We start from the raw sequence: 18,855 nt of genomic DNA, 5'->3' as shown, positions 1-18,855 counted from the left end.
GTTTTGGCTTGGCTGGATAAGCGATAATGCACTTCTACAAAGCTACTGCGGAGAGTGTTCCCGCCTTTTCAGTCACAGTGTGGTACGGTAACACAACCGCCCTTGAAAGAGGACGGCTAGAAGTACGCACAGCATCTAAGATCACTGGCGGTGATCTTCCCACTGTTTCCTTCATTTATCCCGCAAGAAGTACAGCAGAAAGTGTTCTCGGCCTCTTCCATTTCCTCCCCTCAGGAGAGAGATTCGAGTGTTTTAAGTTTAGGAAATCTCGCCTCAGGAACTGCACACATCCTGAGGGTGTCCGTTATTTGAACTCGCACTCAAAGGCACTTTTAGCAACAGAGCAGGCATCGGCTCACAAGCAGGTAGCAGCGCAAAGCAACTGGCACTTTAATACAATATAGCAGCAATACATAGTTAATGACTTATCAAATTTATCTTCTTATGTGTTCTTTTGCTTATAAGAGCTGCACTGAGACAAATTCCTCACCTGTGTTCAACTGAGCTGAACTGAGATTTCTTCCTACGACACAAAATCTTAAATTGTTTTTCTTTTAATTGGATTGTAGTTTGGCAGTTGTTGTTTCAGGCCTCTTTCACTTCACACGTAGCTGGGAAATGTGCTTTTCTTGACTCACTTAGAGCCTCTACTCATCACTTAACATCAGTCTTGGGAACTTTTAATCTATCAAGAGTCTAATCACATCTATTTGTTTACCCTTCACAGCAAAATCAGTTAACTGAATAGCCACCGCTTCACTGAAAAGGAGTATTTAATTTTCTCTATTTGTGCCCGTTTAACTGTTTTACTTTGAAATCTATTTAGCATTCAAGTATCATCTCACACATAGTCCCTGATATTACATATTGCTCAATAACAATGCTGTCTGAAGAGATTAACTGTCCTTCACATGCAGTTAATCGTGTTTTTTCTAAATTATAAGAGGACCACAGTCTTTTGTCCCTCGTACATTGTTCCAACACAAATAACGAAGCACGTGAAATGACATGACATTTTATTGTGATGGAGTTGAGCAGAAACTGAGATGTATCCAGAGTGTTCAGTCGTCTCCTGCGTTCTTCCTTTCTGTTCAGCCCATGATCTGAAAAAAGCAAGGACAAATGAATCACTCCGTTATTATCCTGAAGTGTTGCAACAAAATGCTGCACAGACAGACGTCTATTTGTAAGGATGAATGGCTGTATGACGGAGATTATGACGTCCTTCAGATAATGAATATACCATGACGTTTTGGATTTATAGTGTTTAATACTTACGCCGTTCATCCAGCTGATGTAGGCAGACACACGGGTGAAGACGGTGGGCTTCCTGTAGGCGTTGCAGCCAGAGGAGGACACAAAGCTGGTCACACCGTGGACAACCCACTGGCCACCGACGCTGCAGTTCAGGGGGCCGCCGGAGTCACCCTGGATTCAGAGAAAACACATCAGAGACAAACCTCAGAGACAAACATTAGTAACCTTTGAGCAGAGTTGAGCGCAAATGTCTTCAAATTCACTTAACATCGTTCCCACTCGCTTCTTGTATCCCCTTTCTAATCTTAGACAGCCTTGAGCAAGTTTTGCGCAGAGCATAACTTGCCAGACTTTGACACTTTGTGCAGCTTAAGCACTAGCCTGGATCATTGTAACTGACTTATGCCCCTGCTGATGCAGCAAGTAATCCCACATGTGTCCTCCAAGATATCTTCCTTGACAGGAAGGGGTCAGCCCTCAGCTCAGAGGGAGACGTTCAATTTCACTTTGTCGTGGTGGAGCGGGACTCGATTCTGACAAGTTCTGTTCAGTGTTTCCTCCAGTCTGATTACAGTGTGTGCAAACATCACTCCTGCTGTGCTAATCGCAGGATGACTCTGTGGTTTGGGAGACAACTGGAGAGGCCAAGTTCAAAATCTGAGCGGCTGCTGAAATGGCTTTAGAATTGCTGTGATAAATCAGTGTCTAATGTTTTACAGATTTATTCTAAGCAATTGACAAGAACACAATTTTGGTTGCCAGATTAAGAAAAGTCACTCAGGCTTGTATCTTTATCATTGTTGTAATAATTCAGTTATAGATATTTTTATATATATTTTGGTATTATTTTTTTTTTAATCTTGTTCCAGATCCTCTGCAACTTGTTTTCTACAGTCAACATCATGATTTACAACCTGGCAACCCACATTCTCCTACTTAGAAATGGCTTATAGCTGCTTTATAAAACATTATAAACATTTCATAAAGCAATTAGTAGCATTTTGTAAACCCTTTATTAGGGTAGAAAGTGGTATCCTGAGATAGCTGTCAAGCCCCAGTGATGCTGATCCCATAATCTGTCTTACTGGGATCAGTTAAAGGGTAACAACATCAGTGAAAAAAGCTTTTTGTGGCTCCAGGGAGAGCTGCGCAAAGTCTGATAAGCAGTCGGGGCTGAAGACTACGAGTTTGGAAAATGAAAAAGAAAATATGAGGGCTTGAGGAGTCAGAAAGAAATGAGTTTACTGGATCTCTGGAGCCCGGTCCTTATCTCTGTTGGATGACAGAAACTCTTGGCTGCATTAGCATAGCATAATGCTAATACTGTGGTATAAATAGTGATGGTTATCATACCTTGCACATCTCTTAATACACAGTATTGAATTCTGCCTTATCAGTATTATTCTAAAAACAGTCAAGTTTGTATCAAGTTTAACATCTGTCAGTAATAATACATTTGTGAGATTATAATAAAGTTTAATGGCAGATTTTCAACACTTTCTAAAGTACCATTTTGCCCTTGCCATTAATACAGAATTGGTGTGACCTTACACAGACGCAACAGTAGTTATAGTTATATTTAAGTTTGAGAAATGAACGTACAAGATTTCCAGATGTACTACTTCTACTAATAATAATAACAATTATATTATGATGGTAATAATCATCTTCATACGGGGAAAGCTCATACTGTCACAGTCCTGAGCACTACACACCTGAATGTCTGACTGAGGATGAGTTGCAGTGTGGGTAATGTAGGAACCCAGTTTTGACAAGAAAGAAGAATGTGTGAAATGAAAGATGTTGTCTGTGCAATGCTATCCCTCTCTCTCAAACCTTACAAAGTAAACAGTAAATGTGAGGTCACACGCAGTCCTCTCTAAGACCTCAGAGGCTCACCTGGCAACCGGAATTGCTGCCACCACCAGCACAGACCATGGAGGTCTTCACGGTGCTACCCCACCATCCATAGCTGCTGCAGGTTTGGTGGTCAACAACAGGCAGGGTGGCCTGCTTCAGCTGGGCAGACAGGTTACCTCCGGCTGGGGAGGATAGTAGACACCCATCATACAACTGTGATAAAACCCATAATAACAGGATATATCTAAATACTGAGCTGAATACCGGGTTTTATCCAGCAAATATATCATCATGTCGGACTCACTCTGGGTGCGACCCCATCCAGTGATGTAGCAGGGATTGTTGTTGGGCAGGACCTGGCCACTGGGAGGCAGGGCACCGAGGCGGACGTAGTTGTTGAGAGAAGCCTCAGAGGAAAGACGCAGCAGGGCAATGTCCCACCTGAGGGTCAGACCAGCATCTCCTCAAGTCAGTGAGTAATAAACCTTTTCCCTGTATTCATAAATGCTCACAATGGTTTTGAGGGTTGTCTTTCTGTTTGTCTTTCATATGACCATATATAATATGGTCAGGGCTGCAACTACCAATTAATTTCATGCAATCTGCTGCATATCTTCACAGTTAATCTATCAATCACCTGATTTGTTCGTGTTTACTTGCTTTCTCTGACTCTCTGACACCAAAATCAAAACTCTACCTCCTCTACAATGTTTAAAAAAAAACAGAGCAGGGCAGCAAATATTCACATTTGCACATGAATTAATCTATGTGTGTATTAATTATGTAAATATATATGATAAAAAAAAAAGTATTTTTGTCAAACATATGATGCACAATACAAACTGAGCTGCTGAGGTTTATCAAACATGAAACCTTTGACACTTTTCATTTATATGTTCTATTTTTATGACATGTACGTTTGCCAGGATTTGCTATTTTTGAATCGAGATTTTGGGTCAAACAGTGAGCAGTAGCCGCTCACCCTCCGGCAACGCTGTTGGAGTTCCAGTTGGGGTGGATGTAGACGCTGCTCACGCTCATGTACTGCTCTGTGCCCTCGTGGGAGTTGATGTTGTGATCTCCAAGAACAACACGCCAAGTCCTGGAACTGTGGACGTACAAAATATGAAGATTTTCATTCTTCCACTCGCACTTATCCTGTCTGGCATTTAGTACTCTCTAGTTACCCAAGGACACATGCTGAAAATCTGTATTTTACATTTTGTAAAATGTAGGTTTCCAGGGGGAGTTATAGATTTTATTCAGGAGTTAATTTTGGATTGAAACAAAAGCTCGCAGTCAAACTTAAATCTAAAATATCATGGCTTTAATACGTTTATGTAAATGTTCAGCTCCATCAGAGAACACCTCCTGCTACTTCATCCATACCTCTATTAGTTTTGGGCTCAGCAGCTATTCTCCGATTAATTCAACTCTCACCTGTCCACACAGTGAGCAGCCGTCATGACCCATCCTCTCCTGATCAGGGTTCCTCCACAGGTGTGGTAGAAGCTGCTGCCAGATTTGTACTGAAGAGAGATCTAAAGCAACAGCAACAGAGAGTGTTGAAATTCGTGACACTGAACCGTTCACATTTTTTGCCAAATGCTTCTTGGCAGCAGTCCCGGCCGGAAAGGTGCTTCGAGGCATCACGAGCACACTTGGGGAGGTTAATAAATGAACGATCAGCTTTGTGAGCTATCAGTAACTTACACTGAAAGAAGCATAACTGGCCTAAGCACAAATATATTTGGTTGAAGCAACATTATGTAACTTTTTGACCTTATAATAACAAGTTTGAAAATCCTTTTTGGTGGTACATTGTCTTGTAATAGGGCGAATGGTGTCTCTGTCTCAGTCACTTCACCCCCCCATTACTTGTCTCTGCACTATGTTACTTCAGTGAGAGAGTCAGATCACAATTTTGAGGCACTTGTACCTCCCTGGAGTATTTTTAATTTACTTTAAACTTTTATGTTCTTTGGGATTCTAGCAATCTTTATTTAACAGCTAAATATAATAGTTACTAAAATAAACAAAAATATGGTGCACAAGATAATAACATATAATATAATAGCACAAGTATCTATAGGAGTAAAAACTATATCTTCAGGACCAAAGGGGACATTCTGCACAATGAGCTCTACTGATGTTATAAGTACATTTTGTTGGTGCTATTAATAAACTTTTTCTCAACTTTAATTTGCAAAGCAGGACTTTAATTGCAGTACTGCTATCGCAGTGCCGCTTTTACAACAGTTTCCACCAGAGTTGAAAAAAAGCCCACTGTACCTGCCAGGGCCAGGAGTTAGGTCTGGCAACCTCGCCTCCCACAACTCTCCCCTCAACACTGTCATCCTCCAGGTACCTGGGCTGGGGCTCCAGCTCGGCCAGCACTGTGCAAAGCAGAGTCAGGCATCAGATACGAGTCGCATTTGTGTGCAAAAAGTCGAACGAGAGGAAGAATCAGAGAGTTCTTACCGAGGGCTGCGAGAGAGGTCAACACTAGAAACCTGAGCATGTCTGCAGTCTCCTGAAACGTTCTGCACCAGAGACTTCTGACCACTACTGTTTTATAGCCCGGGGGCCCTCTCTGCTGATAGCGTGTGTGAGTTGTTCCATAACAGCACATGTCCACCTGGGCCCGTCTCACAGTTATCACCCCGGTGGGCACAGGGCGGGATTCATACATGGAATAGCTGACTTTGCAACTTTATCCATTTTTTTTTTTCCACCACTTGTGTATGCCACTGCAGTCAGGTATGAGATTGTCCTACACTGCAATTTCTTTTTATTCTTATCCAACACTAATTATGCTGTACAGGAGATGCTTTCATGTTAACCAAAACCTTTGCAAAAACAGGAACAGAAACACCAAGAAAAGGCTGCGGGAACTCTTTAAGTGTAACTACGAATTACATCGATATTGGAAGTTGATAGCCTTCACTGGCGATCAAATGGAATCCAGGTGTGGGTGACCCCGACACTCCTGATAAAGAGGCAGCTCCCTTCCGAAGAGAGGCCGCTGAGAAAGTTGGAGGACGTTAAAAGCACACTCTAAATGGCTTGCAACTGTATCATTATCTGCTCAAACTGGGCCTCGGTTACCAGCTTCAGGGACAACTTAACTTGTCCAAAGGGGTCGACAAAGCTCACACACACACACACACACACGCAAACACACATGCACACACTGACATTTTCTGCAAGTGCCTCCTGCAGATTAAACCCATCTTCAGATGCATTTTATCTTTCACAGTCAGTGAAAATGACTGTGTTCTCTTTCCAGTTGTCTGGGAAGCCAAATGGGTGGTGATCAACTACTACAGTAAGAATTAGTCAGAGGAGAAATTATTTCCATACACAGTGATGTGGTACTCCAGTACTCAACTACCAACAATTATCTCCACAGTCTCTGCGTGTGACTGAGCATTGTTATTGAAAAGAAGACCATGTGTCATTTTAATTGGCCTGAAAGTGCATTTTCACACTTGCTGGAAGTGGCTAGAAACATAAATAACCTTGTCAGCGGTTTCATATGGAACATATGTGTACGTAGGCTAGTCAAACAGTGCAGTATGCACAGTGCTGAAAGGGGCACAGACTCCTCACTAAAAATGGGTAGATGGGCATGTTTCAGTAGCCCGGCTTCATTCAGCTAATCTAAGCTCCAACCGCACCCAACCTCTTTGCCCCATTTTTGGATTAGTCTGGAGTTTAGTCTATACTGCCGTACCTAACCGCAGTGGTGCTTACGCTAGCAGTTACTTTGATTTGATTTGACTTTAATTTTGTACAGGGCCAGCCTGCGTTCAGAAATTCCTTTAATAATTATCCTACAATAAGATCAAGAAATATGTAGAGAGGAGGTTATGTAATGAGATTATGACGGGTGTTACAAGTAAAGATTAAGATCAGTGTTTAACACTTACAGTCACAACCCTGAGGGTACAGTAAACTATCTATAAAAGCATAAACTTATCAAAGCATTTGATAAGTAGCATAATAATGAGGCCCGGCGGTGGTATTATGTGGAGGTATTACTATAACTCTGTGTGTGTGAGAGGTGTCCACCTCAAAGGGCTGCTGCAGCACAGGTCACCTGGTCTGAGGGAGGTGGACAAATGTTTTTGACATATAGTTGCTCAGGTATCAGTGACTAAATTTCATCATCATTTTAAGTACAAGATCTAAGGATGCACGTTTCTTCCCAATAACAGATATATATACAATTTTGCATCAATTCTGGGAGCTTTGTTTCAGGCGACAGATACCATACTGTGATCACTTGTCTACAACCTTGACGATCAAGGTTGTAGACAAGTGATCTGTGGTGCTGGTCTGGCCGCACATACCAACTACACTGATGCCGACTCATCTATGGCATGCTGCGTGATCTGAGTTCTGTTATCTGCCCCTCTCTAACGAGACCTCAGCAGGTTAGCAGTGCAGTCACGACTTTTTCCAAGGTTTTTCCGTGTATCTGCAGACTCCTGTCACACAATGAAACACACTGTCTGGCATATCAGTGCGTATCACCAGAAAGAAATTCGGCTGATTTAAAGATGTCGAGCTCGTAGTTTGACATGTCTTGCAGAAGGTTAGGTAGGAAGACAGATCGTCTCGTGAATGTATGGCCCTCTGGTGCAGTCACAACAACCTGGAAACCTTCAGGTTTTTGGAATTCACAGTCTCACAGGATCTAAAATGTGCATCCCACATCATCATCGAATCCATCATCAAGAAGGGCCCAGCAGAGGATGCATGTCCTGCGCCAGCTCAGGAAGTTCAACCTGCCTCAGGAGCTTCTGATCCAGTTCTATCCTGCAATAATCCAGTCTGTGCGCATCCGTCAACGTCTGGTTTGGATCGACCACCGCACAAGACAGGCAGAAGACTACAACGGACAACAGGACTGCAGCAAAAAATAATTGGTGCCAGCCTGCCCTCCATTCTGGGACTTATATGCTTACATATGTCCATCACACCTCAATGCAGATCCATCACACATACTGGAAACAACCTGCTTCAGCTTCCTTCCTCTGGACCACAGAGCTCTATACACCAAACAAACAGGCACAAGATGTCTGCATGCTGCACATACTGTAAATAGACATGTACACATTCATACAGCATACATAATCACTCACTGCAAATATCCATTCAATACTCCTTGTATTTTCCCTCATGCTTGTAAACCTGTCTATACTTAACCTTTTTTTCATTCAGCTTTGTTGTCCTTGTTCTGAGCTGTTGCAGTCAAATTAATTCAAATTCCTTGTACACATATTTGGCCAAAAAAAAAAGAAGCTGATCAGATCTGATTCTGATGTCTGTGCAGTAAATATGAACTAGCTTAGCTTAACTTCGCGTTGAGCCTGAAACCAGGGGCGACGCAGCAAGCCTGACAGCTCAATCCAAGAACAACAAAATCCACCTACAAGCTCCTCTAAAAATCACAAATTATTAGGTTATATCACATTTGTATAATCTGTACAAATTATATAAAAAAACACAACATGCTGTTTGCCTGACAACTGCTCCAAGTAAATATACCTGTGCACAACCCCCTGTAAAATAAAAAAAAAAGCAAATGGGGTTTGTTTTTTAATGCATGTGAGAGTTCGTTACTTTGCATAGTTACTTTGATTAGTTTAACTGAAATTATGGCACTGTGTTATACACAATAGTGCAACTCCTGTATGTAGAGCACATCATAGTGTGAGATTTCTTTATTTTACCTTTCAAGCGTCTTGAGATATCCGGCAAACCAAACCTGTGTTAAGAAAAGTGTTGTGAAGACATAACTTAGACATCCACATAAATAATGGCTATAACCTTCCCTTAGGGCTTGCTTCAAACTCCTTTAAACAAGATAGACGAGTGTTTCAAGGTTGAAATGAAACATTTAATAAAATAAGCCTGCATCCTACACTAACATTTAGAATATTTTACATCAAAAGGTGCGGGAAGCAGAAGTCTTGAGAAAAGGAGTGCTTTGCTCGAAGAGAACCGGTTTAAAGGATATAAGGGACAACAAGTTCATTTTCAGCCATTCATCTGTCTGAGATTTCGATACACAGCTGCAACATATGTGCCGTTCTCACTATCAGCAGACTTATCATGCATCTAATGCACTCTGCACTAGTGCCTCGGTGCTCACTCCAGCTATTCCCTTTCTGAAATGTCAGTAAACCCCCAGAGAAGCAACAGAAAGGGTAACGCAGACCATCTGTTTATTTAAGACCATTCTGTCAGATGTTATCCGACCGACTTCTCTTGGGAGCGAAAACAGGAATAAGAGTTAATTAAAAAAATAACAGAAAGAATACTAAAGTAAAAGGCCAACCAAAAGACTAAAGGCTGCAAAAATGAATGTCAGCATTTACTCAGGGCTGCTGGCTGTGCAAAATCAGAATCAGATCAAATGTGCATTATTTCTGAAAAAAAAACAAAAAAACAAAACAAAAGTGTATTCTTGTGCCTCTGGTAGTGCACCATCTGCCTGTCTGTGGTGTATGTGTCCCATTTCTGTCACAGAGTTTACTTGCTGAGTGCTGACAATGCTCACTTGCTGCTCTGAATAGGAAAACGGCAAATGTGAAGTTTTAGGCAGGGTGATGAGACGTGGCACAGGCACGAGTCAGAGAAGCTTCTATTGCGAAAACAACAACAGCATAAACAGCAACAGCATATCCACTATTTGGAATATACAGAATAATTTAAGAAATATCTTAGAAATATACCATCACAATTTTTAAAAGATGACATTTTTTTTCCCCTCTGACGTCACACTCAGGGTGGGAAGCTTGAATGCTGAGGTGACTTTGTGCTGCTGTGTACCTGGTTGCAAGTTGTGTAAAACATAGGGAATCTGAAAAATGGTTATCAATTTCCCACTCGCCAACTGATCAGCAGTTGATTAGACAATCGAGAGTGACAATCTGGAGCCACCATGGGCGTTTTTCAATATAAAACAACAATATTTGATAGCTAACATTATCATCCAACCACTTCCTAGCTTTCATTAGTGTTTCGTTCATATCGAGACTTAAATGAATGTGTCCTAGAATTAATTTATCCCTTTGGTATCATATCATGTGACACAATCGAACAGAAATGTCAGCAAAGGAGTGGTTGAATGCTAATGTTAGCTGTTGTCTAACAGAAGCTAAAGGGCTACCAAATAAGTAGTTTTACCGTCAAATATGGCCCGATGTCCCTCCAGACTTTCATCGCCCGCTGTCTTTTCTGTTTCTGATCAATCAGGAAGCTGTTAAATGAAAAAATGTGTGTCTCAGAGGAAAATGGCCGCTGTGTGAAAGTGGTCTGAATATGAGGCTATAGGCCAAGAGCAGGTCATCTTAGCTTAGCATAAAGGGTGGAAAAGGCCAGCATGCTTCTGTTGTAGCACTTTATTTCTCATAATGTATCTGCTTTTTTAACCCCCTAAAATCTTGAGTGTGAAAACGATAAAATTGCACATTTTCTAAGCTGTTTCCGACATTTCCAGCTTTCCAAATTGCCCATCCACTCCTATAAACACTATCAAAATTGAAAGGCTGAGATCCGGTGCGTGCAGAGATGCCCTTCGTACCTTGGTTTCATCTCCTACCTTTTTTTTTCGTTTTATTACATGTTCTTTCTGTCTGTTTAACACTTGCCAAGGCCATGAGCTGTGCTAAGGCACCGCTTCACCTCCAACAACTCTACCCACAGTGCTGCTCCACATGTCGCAGGACCGAAGCCCTATAACTCAGCCAGCGCAGAGGAAAATCATTAAAAACACACTTCAAAAATGGTTTCCTCCTGGTGGCTCTTTTTTATCTGCAATATTTTCTCCATTTTTCTCCATTTGCATTTTTCTCAGCGGTGGATTATTTACAGTGCAGCCTCGGTATTTATCACCTGTGGCAGCGAGTGCGGTGAACAGCAGAAACAGGAGGATGTCTGAAGAAGCATCTCGACATTTCTGAAAAGCGCGTCTCGTTCATTAAACCCTGAGCTGACCTTCTCTCGATGTGGACTCACTGCTGAGCTTCTCAGTGGTCAGAAAAGACACCTGCGCTCCTTCTCAGACTTTAATTACATTTTGTGATAGTGTGCGACGGCGTGTTTCCACATCACACTGGATTTACTGAAACATACTTAAAGTGGCTGTATGCGACAACAAATAAATTCAAATTCATGAATTTGTTTTTTTGGGGGTGTGGGTAAGAAGATAGCAAAAGAAATGTCTGAAGAGGAAGTTGTCACACTCAAAGTTTTATTAAGTTTATTTTCCATCAAATGAGACCAGACAAATGTGGAAGTACGGCGGATGAGAACACGGTCGGATGCGGTCTCTGCCTCCTTCTGCTGCACCACGGAAGATCGTCTGTTTACACTATCATCTGGAAAAGAACAGAAGCAAGTAATGATTAAACATCACATGTAACTTCAATTATTTTGTTCTATGTGGATGAGAAGTTATTTTAGAGCTTATTCTGAAGCTTATAGATGTACATATCCCTGATACTGACTGAGTCAAGCCAATCGATGTAGGCAGAGACGCGGGTGAAGACGGTGGGCTTCTTGGGAGTGTCACATCCCCAAGCAGACACAAAGCTGGCGATGCCATGGACGTAGTATTTCCCATTAACAAGGCAGTTCAGAGGGCCGCCAGAGTCACCCTGAGAGGAGATTCAATAGAGCATCGTCAGTATTACAGACATAACGATTCAGGGGTAGACAAATAGCAAACAGTAGAGTTCGTGGAGTCTTAATTACTCCAGCATTCCTTAACCTGACGTGCAAGACGCCATCAGTGCGTTCTTTGCTCTTGTTTCAGGGTAATACACTCTCCAGTTCTCCTATGACAGATGCTTTAGAATAGAATAGAATAAAAAAAATCTTTATTGTCATTGTAACAGGTACAACGAAATTAAGTACAGTCCTTATTCAGTGCAAAACATCTGCTGAGGTAGAAGATGCTTAAATACATACCTAAATAAAAACTACTGTATACATAATAACAATAAAAACACATAGGAGACACACCCATACATCCATACATTCACAGTCAAAAAATTGCACATAGCCCTTTGACAGAGGTAAGTGGTGAGAGTTATGCTTAGGTAGCACTATTCAGTGCACTTATGGCTGTTGGATAAAAGCTGTTTTGTAGTCTGTTTGTTCTGGTTTATCTACACTAACCTCTTCATTTTCAAAAGTTACTTGCTTTTCACCTAAAGAGAAAAATAAACTGTTGTTTCTCTCGCTGGTCGTTGCACCTAAACCGTGCCCGTACCTGTCGGTAGTTCCTGATAAGCATATGGCCACAAGCACACAGCTTGAACAGAATGTACAGAACAACGTTTCCACTTCAAAAACACAAACAAAATGTTACGTTGCTGTGTGTGCAGCTTTTCTAAATTTCTGATCATGCTGCAGGAGACTCACATTGCATCCAGCTTCAGTACCACCACCACCACACACCCTGGTGGTCTTGACAGTGCTGCTCCACCAGTCACTTCTGGAGCAGGCCTCGTAGTCAACCACAGGAAGGAAGGCCTGCTTCAGCTGGTTGGAGAGGATGCCGCCGGCTAGACAAGGTTGAATAAGAAAGGTAAGATACATTGAGCTTGACAGAAAAGACCAAGGCACGACGCTTCACCAATGGGTGGACACTGGGATCATGAAATCAACTCACTGGAAGTAAGTCCCCATCCAGTGACGTAGCAGAGGTTGTTGTGGGGCAGGATCTGGCCGGAGGGAGGCAGAGAGCCCAGCTGGACGTGGGAGTTCAGAGTGGCATCAGAGGCCAAACGCAGCAGGGCGATGTCGTACCTGAGGTGAGGATCCACGTATCAAACAGGGGAACCAAAACAACTCGGTAAAGATACTCGACTTCTGAGGAGGATATTCTATCTGTGAGTTGGATAAACCACCACTTCCCCAAGGCAGCTCAGAACATACATGTTTAATCCCTAAATATCTGAAAGCTTTCTTTCCTTTTTTCGCTTTGGACTGTGGAAACAACAAATCGCAAAACGGCAAGAGAGTGAAGAACAGGATTTCAATATTTCAAGTTTAAACGAGAAGATCAGCATCGCTTTAAAAATCAGCAGAAAACGTGGGTTGAAGATGCTTAGAAATGTATGAATATATGAAAAGATGTGTTCCTCACCCATCGGCCAACTTCTTCCACTGAGGATGGATGTGAACTTGGCTGACGCCGATAATCTGCTCATTGCCGCTAGCGATGCTGAGGTCGTGCTCACCGAGCACAACGCGGTAATCCAAGAGGCTGAAGCAAAGACAAACATGAGATTTGTAATCAATGATGTAGCTGTGAGTCAAACGACTCATTGTCAGTGTAGCCTCAGGTGATTCTTATTACAGTAAACTGATGTAAAAGGAAAAGACCACAACATGCTAATAAATGACTTGTTTATGCTTTGGTTTCTTTGTCTGGAGACTTGTTCTGCTGTTCAGTTGAAAATAAATAAATCTCCTTGTTATGTGACAGTTATAAGTGAAGCTACCAGAGGTTTTCATTAATGTTGCCATTCAAAGACGCTGAATTAATACCATGATATTGTGACAGGAGTGGGCTACATTCAAGTCAAAACACATCATAGAAAAAAAAACATCATAGATCATGCAATCTCGCAAATTGAAAGAAGAGAAAAGAACGATCTTTCTCAACGTAAAAGATGTTTTCCAACACACAAAACAGAAGCCAGAAAGACAATCAAGTACATCTAAAACTTAAACAGCCAGAGTTGATGATTGCATTACTCTTCCACACAGTGAGCAGCTGTCATCACCCAGCCTCTCGCAATCAGGGTTCCTCCGCATGTGTGGTAGTAATTGCTGATAAATCTGTACTGAAGAGAGATCTAAAGGGGGAAAAAAAGACCAGAAGACATTCTCTAAACATCCACTGATCTTCTGCTAAAACAGTGCATGTACATTTTTTTTTTTTTTTAGATGTCGTGTTAAAGTAGATTACCTGCCAGGGCCAGGAGTTGGGTCTGGCCACGTCACCTCCCACGACCCTTTCCGAGCTGTCCTCGAGGTGCCTGGGCTGGGGCACCGGTTCAGCCAGCACTGGTTGAAAACACACAACGTAACTAAAAACACAACTTCTTTGGGAAACATACACTCGTTCCCAGGAATAGCAGGAACTCCTCTGTGTTGACTAAACTAAATATTAGTGACTAAATGGATGACAGAGAGAGTGACAGACCTTTAGAGAGAAAGAAAAAAAAAAGAGACAGAATGGATCAATAATAAATGGTTATACAGCATAATGCGTGCTGTCATCTTCTTACCTAAAGCAACGAGACTTGTCAACGCCAGAAACCTGAGCATGTCTGCAACACGTGGAGAAACGTTTCTACAAGGAGCAAATGCTTCCCCTCCTGCTTTTTATACCTCAACTCAACCTTTGCTGGGGTGGAAAAAAGGAAAAGTGCGTGCGGCTGTTCTTTCCCCCCCGTGACAGAAGCCAAGCGTGCACCTGTGGTCTGTCTCACACGGCGTTATCAGTCGGTTACCTGAAGGATGCCGCCCCACATTAGTTTGATGTTTTTGTGTTTCAGCCACTTCATTATGATCCAGTAGCACAGGCCTGATTTCAATTCCATTAACAGCCCCGTTGTGAAGAAACAGAGTGCTATATGTCGCTGAAATTGCCACGCGTGACCTCTCGTAAAGAAGGAGATTCAATCCCAGAATTTGTACAATATCAGTGATGTAGTCAGAAATAATTATGCTTTCCATAACTTAACAAACAAGCTGCTGTCGCCAAATATAAACAGCGTGAAAGAGTGTTGCCCTTCAAGGTCAGTTTATTCTGTTTATTCAGTCACGTAAACAAAGTTTTCTCTTGTTTGTTAAGTTTGTCTGAGCATGAAAAAAAATCAGTCAATGAAGAACTTTCTTTGCTGATTAGAATTTCTTCCCCAAAACTACGTAGTGCACCTTTAAATTAAGGTTTTTGCACAGAGAGTTAGCATAGCATAGTGAATGTGGGCCTTTGCATGAACAATTCATCGTCAGTGATTTTATTTTCAGCACCTCTCAGTTTTTTCAGCTTTTAAGCATGTGAATGTACATTTTTTGAAGCAGTGGATTATTTACAGTGCAGCCTCTGTATTTATCACCTGTGGCAGCGAATGCGGTGAATAGCAGAAACACGAGGATGTCTGAAGCATCTCGACATTTCTGAAAAGCGCCTCCTCTTCTTTAAACCCTGAGCTGACCTTCACTGGATGTGGACTCACTGCTGAGCTTCCCAGCGGTCAGAAAAGACACCTGCACTCCTTCTCAGGTTTTGTGACACAGTTTGTGATAGTGCGTGACGGCGTGTTGCCACATCCCACTGGATTTACTGGAACATCGAATGAATCGTGTCAGAGTGATGAACATTTATTTTCACTGTTTGGTGTGGGGAGGGCAGTAAAGGAAATGCGGCCTTCATTATGACATACGGAACTGCGTTTGCACAAACATTTCTGATGAGAAAATAGTCGTCACTCAAAGTTCATTTAAGTTTATTTTTGGTAGAATGAGACCAGAGAAATGTGGAAGTACAGTGGATGAAAACATGGTCAAATCCGGCGTCCACATCCAGCGATCTTCTCTTTACATCATGTTCTGGAAAAGAGAAGAGGCAAGTCATGGTTACACAGCAATACTAGCATACGAATAAGGAGTTATTTTGTAACTTATTCTGAAGCCTATATAGAAAACACATCACGAATACTGACGGAGTTAATCCAGTCGATGTAGGCAGAGACACGGGTGAAGACGGTGGGCTTCTGGGGATAGTTGCATCCATAACCAGACACAAAGCTGGCGATACCATGGACGTAGTATCTTCCGTCAACAAAGCAGTTAAGAGGGCCGCCAGAGTCACCCTGAGAGGAGATGGAAAAGAGCATCTTCAGCATTGTAATCATAAAGATTCAGTGGTGGATACGAAATAGCATTAAAACATAGTTTTTCCACTTTTCCGGATTTCTTCATCATGCAGCAGGAGACTCACGTTGCATCCAGACTCAGCACCGCCGCCACCACACACCATGGTGTCCTTGACAGTGCTGCCCCACCAGCTGCTGCTGGAGCAGACCTCGTGGCCGACCAGAGGAAGGTAGGCCTCCTTCAGCTGGCTGGACAGGCTGCCACCAGCTACACAAGGTGCAATGGGAAAGGGAAGATATGTTGAGCTTTACAGAAAAGACCAAGCATTTAAAACCAACCGACGGGTACTGAGAGGCATCACGCCATCAACTCACTGGAAGTGAGTCCCCATCCGGTGATGTAGCAGAGGTTGTTGTGGGGCAGGATCTGGCCAGAATGAGGCAGAGAGCCCAGCTCGACGTGGGAGTTCAGAGTGGCGTCATTGGCCAAACGCAGCAGGGCGATGTCGTACCTGAGGTGGAGATCCACGTATCAAACAGGAGGAACTCAAAACAACTTGGTAAAGATACTTAGATAAACTACCACTTATGCAACATTTGTGCCTTATATCAACATTAACCAAGGATGTGGGATCTCGGGGTGCTGAGGGGGCTGTAGTTCCCTGCAAAACCGGCCTTAACGTGCCGGATTTCCAAGAAATAATCAAGAATTTGTCAGGAATAGTGCTTAAGAAAGTTTACTAAGTTCCTCCTAACTCAAGACTCACAAAACGAAGTGATTTTATAAGGGAGTCTGGTGAATTTCTTCTCTTCCCTCTCTCCCACTCCCTCTTTCCTTGCTGTTGTTGACTGTAGCTGATGTGGCTGCTTCGACTTCTAATACGTCGGTGTTCAAGCTTGCCATCTGCTACAGTGAAAAACATTCTCAAGTTGTTGATACATTTGTTTGTCTGCTGTTAATTGAATTATTTGTTTATGACGCTAAGATACGGGTTATCAAATTAATACATGAAGCACGACTGCGACTGACTTCCCGCATCCCTGCTTGGATATACAGGTTTAGCACAAGGATGTCTGAGAAATGAATTACCTCATAAACTTACTCATCTGAAAAAAGCTAACAGATACATTTCTATTAAGCTCATCAACAACAGACAAAGTGTGGGTGGAAGATGCTTAAAAAAGTGAGAAGATGCAAAAAAATGAAATAAAAATGTAATCGTCACCCGTCAGCCACATTGTAGCGGTTCCAGCCAGCATGGATGATAACTTGTTTGACATCAATGATTTGCTCTGTGCCGCTGTTGCTGTAGAGGTCATGTTCCCCGAGAACGACGCGATAAGTCCTCCCGCTGCCATATGCCAAACAAAGAAGCAAAGAGAAAACATCATGTGGTAAACAATCAAAGATCGGATGTTGCAGCGACTCGAATAACTCATCGCAAAGTCAGGACAGCTTCATGAATTCCTTATTTTGTTTATGCGTCAATTCCTTTGTTTGGAGACTCTTTCTTTCATCTGATTCAAGGAAATGAATCCCCTCGGTATGTGACAGTTATAAATGAGGCCGTGAGAGGTTTATATCACCGGTGACATTCAGAAACACTGAAATAAATCGAGCATCTCTATCGTGATAAGAGCAGGGCGTTGGACGTTTAAGTCAAAATACTACAAATTGCCCACAAATGCGCCTTAAAATCATGCAGCCAAAGAACAGTGTGTCGCTGCTCTTGTTAATGATTATGGTACCTGTCCACACAGTGAGCAGCTGTCATCACCCAGCCTTTCTCAATCAGGGTTCCTCCGCAGGTGTGGTAGTAATTGCTGCCAGATCTGTACTGAAGAGAGATCTAAAGGGGGGGGAAAAAGCAGACCATAAGACATTCTCTAAACATCCACTGATCTTCTGCTGAAACAGTGCAATGTTGTGTTAAAGTAGATTACCTGCCAGGGCCAGGAGTTGGGTTTTGCCACATTACCTCCCACAACCCTTCCCACGCTGTCTTCCAGGTACCTGGGCTGGGGCACCAGGTTACCCAGAGCTAGGTAAAAACAGAACAAACACAGGTTTTTTTAATCAAGGGTTTAGACATGGGTTATACACGGTATCCCAGAAGCCTCATAACATCATTTCCTTTCCGCCTTCAGAGAGCTAAAACGAGAAAATGAGGGCAGCGGAATACGGGCGAGGCAGAGCATCTGCAGTTCCTGTGTGTTGAATAAAAAAATAAAAAAATAAAAAAGAGTGAGTGACTGACTGGCAGACAGAGAGAGTGACACACTGTTCGAGAATTAGAGAGTGAATGAGACAGAAAGAGATCAATAATATATTGCTAAAGAGCACAGTTGCGTGCTGTCATTTTCTTACCCAAGGCGGCGAGACTTGTCAACACCAGAAACCTGAGCATGTCTGCAGTACGTCGATAAAACGTTTCTACAAGGAGCAAATGCTTCCCTCCTGCTTTTTATACCTCAACTCAACCTTTGCTGGGGTGGAAAAAAAAAAGTGTGTGCGGCTGTTCTTTCCCCCTGTGACAAAAGCCAAGTATGCACCTGTGGTCTGTCTCACACGGCGTTATCAGGCGGTCGCCACACACCTCCTTCTTTGACCAGTAGAAAAATGGTCCACAGTGGAGAATGACACGTAGAATGACAAGTATATCGCTGGATGACATGAGTCACATCGACTCAAAGGGCTTAGAAGAGTTTGATAAAGTCCACCACATCTATTTTGGGCAAGAGTTTATGGAAAAAATTACACATATTTGTAGGGATGTAACCTGAGGGAGGGAAGTTAACCAATGACCTGATTACTGGTGAAGCATTA

The 18,855-nt window shown here is 42.5% G+C and overlaps 3 protein-coding genes across 3 annotated transcripts; all 3 read right to left on the bottom strand.

The window, feature by feature from the left end:
- Positions 1–999: 999 nt before the first annotated feature.
- On the bottom strand, positions 1,000–5,694 carry LOC115582584 (elastase-1). Its single transcript, XM_030418609.1, has 8 exons — positions 5,599–5,694; positions 5,410–5,513; positions 4,558–4,658; positions 4,100–4,225; positions 3,422–3,558; positions 3,157–3,299; positions 1,279–1,428; positions 1,000–1,103 (listed from the first exon to the last, which is right to left on the bottom strand). Exons 1-8 carry the CDS (start codon positions 5,636–5,638, stop codon positions 1,092–1,094), a joined length of 813 nt encoding a protein of 270 aa, XP_030274469.1. The 5' UTR covers positions 5,639–5,694; the 3' UTR covers positions 1,000–1,091.
- A 5,668-nt stretch (positions 5,695–11,362) lies between these two features.
- On the bottom strand, positions 11,363–14,505 carry LOC115582771 (elastase-1-like). The gene is made up of 8 exons (XM_030418972.1): positions 14,436–14,505; positions 14,114–14,211; positions 13,900–14,000; positions 13,286–13,405; positions 12,809–12,945; positions 12,559–12,701; positions 11,640–11,789; positions 11,363–11,510 (listed from the first exon to the last, which is right to left on the bottom strand). Exons 1-8 carry the CDS (start codon positions 14,473–14,475, stop codon positions 11,499–11,501), a joined length of 801 nt encoding a protein of 266 aa, XP_030274832.1. The 5' UTR covers positions 14,476–14,505; the 3' UTR covers positions 11,363–11,498.
- A 1,137-nt stretch (positions 14,506–15,642) lies between these two features.
- LOC115582604 (elastase-1-like) lies at positions 15,643–18,530 on the bottom strand. Its single transcript, XM_030418648.1, has 8 exons — positions 18,397–18,530; positions 17,973–18,070; positions 17,778–17,878; positions 17,255–17,380; positions 16,404–16,540; positions 16,154–16,296; positions 15,876–16,025; positions 15,643–15,762 (listed from the first exon to the last, which is right to left on the bottom strand). The coding sequence occupies exons 1-8, from the start codon at positions 18,434–18,436 to the stop codon at positions 15,751–15,753; spliced, it is 807 nt and encodes a 268-aa protein (XP_030274508.1). The 5' UTR covers positions 18,437–18,530; the 3' UTR covers positions 15,643–15,750.
- Between the last annotated feature and the right edge of the window lie 325 nt (positions 18,531–18,855).

Source organism: Sparus aurata, chromosome 6 (assembly GCF_900880675.1).
Source record: "Sparus aurata chromosome 6, fSpaAur1.1, whole genome shotgun sequence".
Lineage (NCBI taxonomy): Eukaryota > Metazoa > Chordata > Actinopteri > Spariformes > Sparidae > Sparus > Sparus aurata.
Note: the sequence above shows the minus strand (reverse complement) of the source record. Positions and strands in the feature narration are given on the sequence as shown.

Coding starts and splice junctions, on each gene's coding strand:
- LOC115582584 (XM_030418609.1), bottom strand. CDS start 5,638: ATGCTCAGGTTTCTAGTGTTGACCTCTCTCGCAGCCCTCG. Junction 4,226..4,557: donor GCTGCTCACTGTGTGGACAG/GTGAGAGTTGAA, acceptor GTACGTCCACAG/TTCCAGGACTTGGCGTGTTG. Junction 3,559..4,099: donor TCCAACAGCGTTGCCGGAGG/GTGAGCGGCTAC, acceptor TCTGACCCTCAG/GTGGGACATTGCCCTGCTGC.
- LOC115582771 (XM_030418972.1), bottom strand. CDS start 14,475: ATGCTCAGGTTTCTGGCGTTGACAAGTCTCGTTGCTTTAG. Junction 12,946..13,285: donor TGGAAGAAGTTGGCCGATGG/GTGAGGAACACA, acceptor TCCTCACCTCAG/GTACGACATCGCCCTGCTGC. Junction 12,702..12,808: donor TGGATGGGGACTTACTTCCA/GTGAGTTGATTT, acceptor AACCTTGTCTAG/CCGGCGGCATCCTCTCCAAC.
- LOC115582604 (XM_030418648.1), bottom strand. CDS start 18,436: ATGCTCAGGTTTCTGGTGTTGACAAGTCTCGCCGCCTTGG. Junction 16,541..17,254: donor CGCTACAATGTGGCTGACGG/GTGACGATTACA, acceptor TCTCCACCTCAG/GTACGACATCGCCCTGCTGC. Junction 16,026..16,153: donor GTGCTGAGTCTGGATGCAAC/GTGAGTCTCCTG, acceptor ATCTCCTCTCAG/GGTGACTCTGGCGGCCCTCT.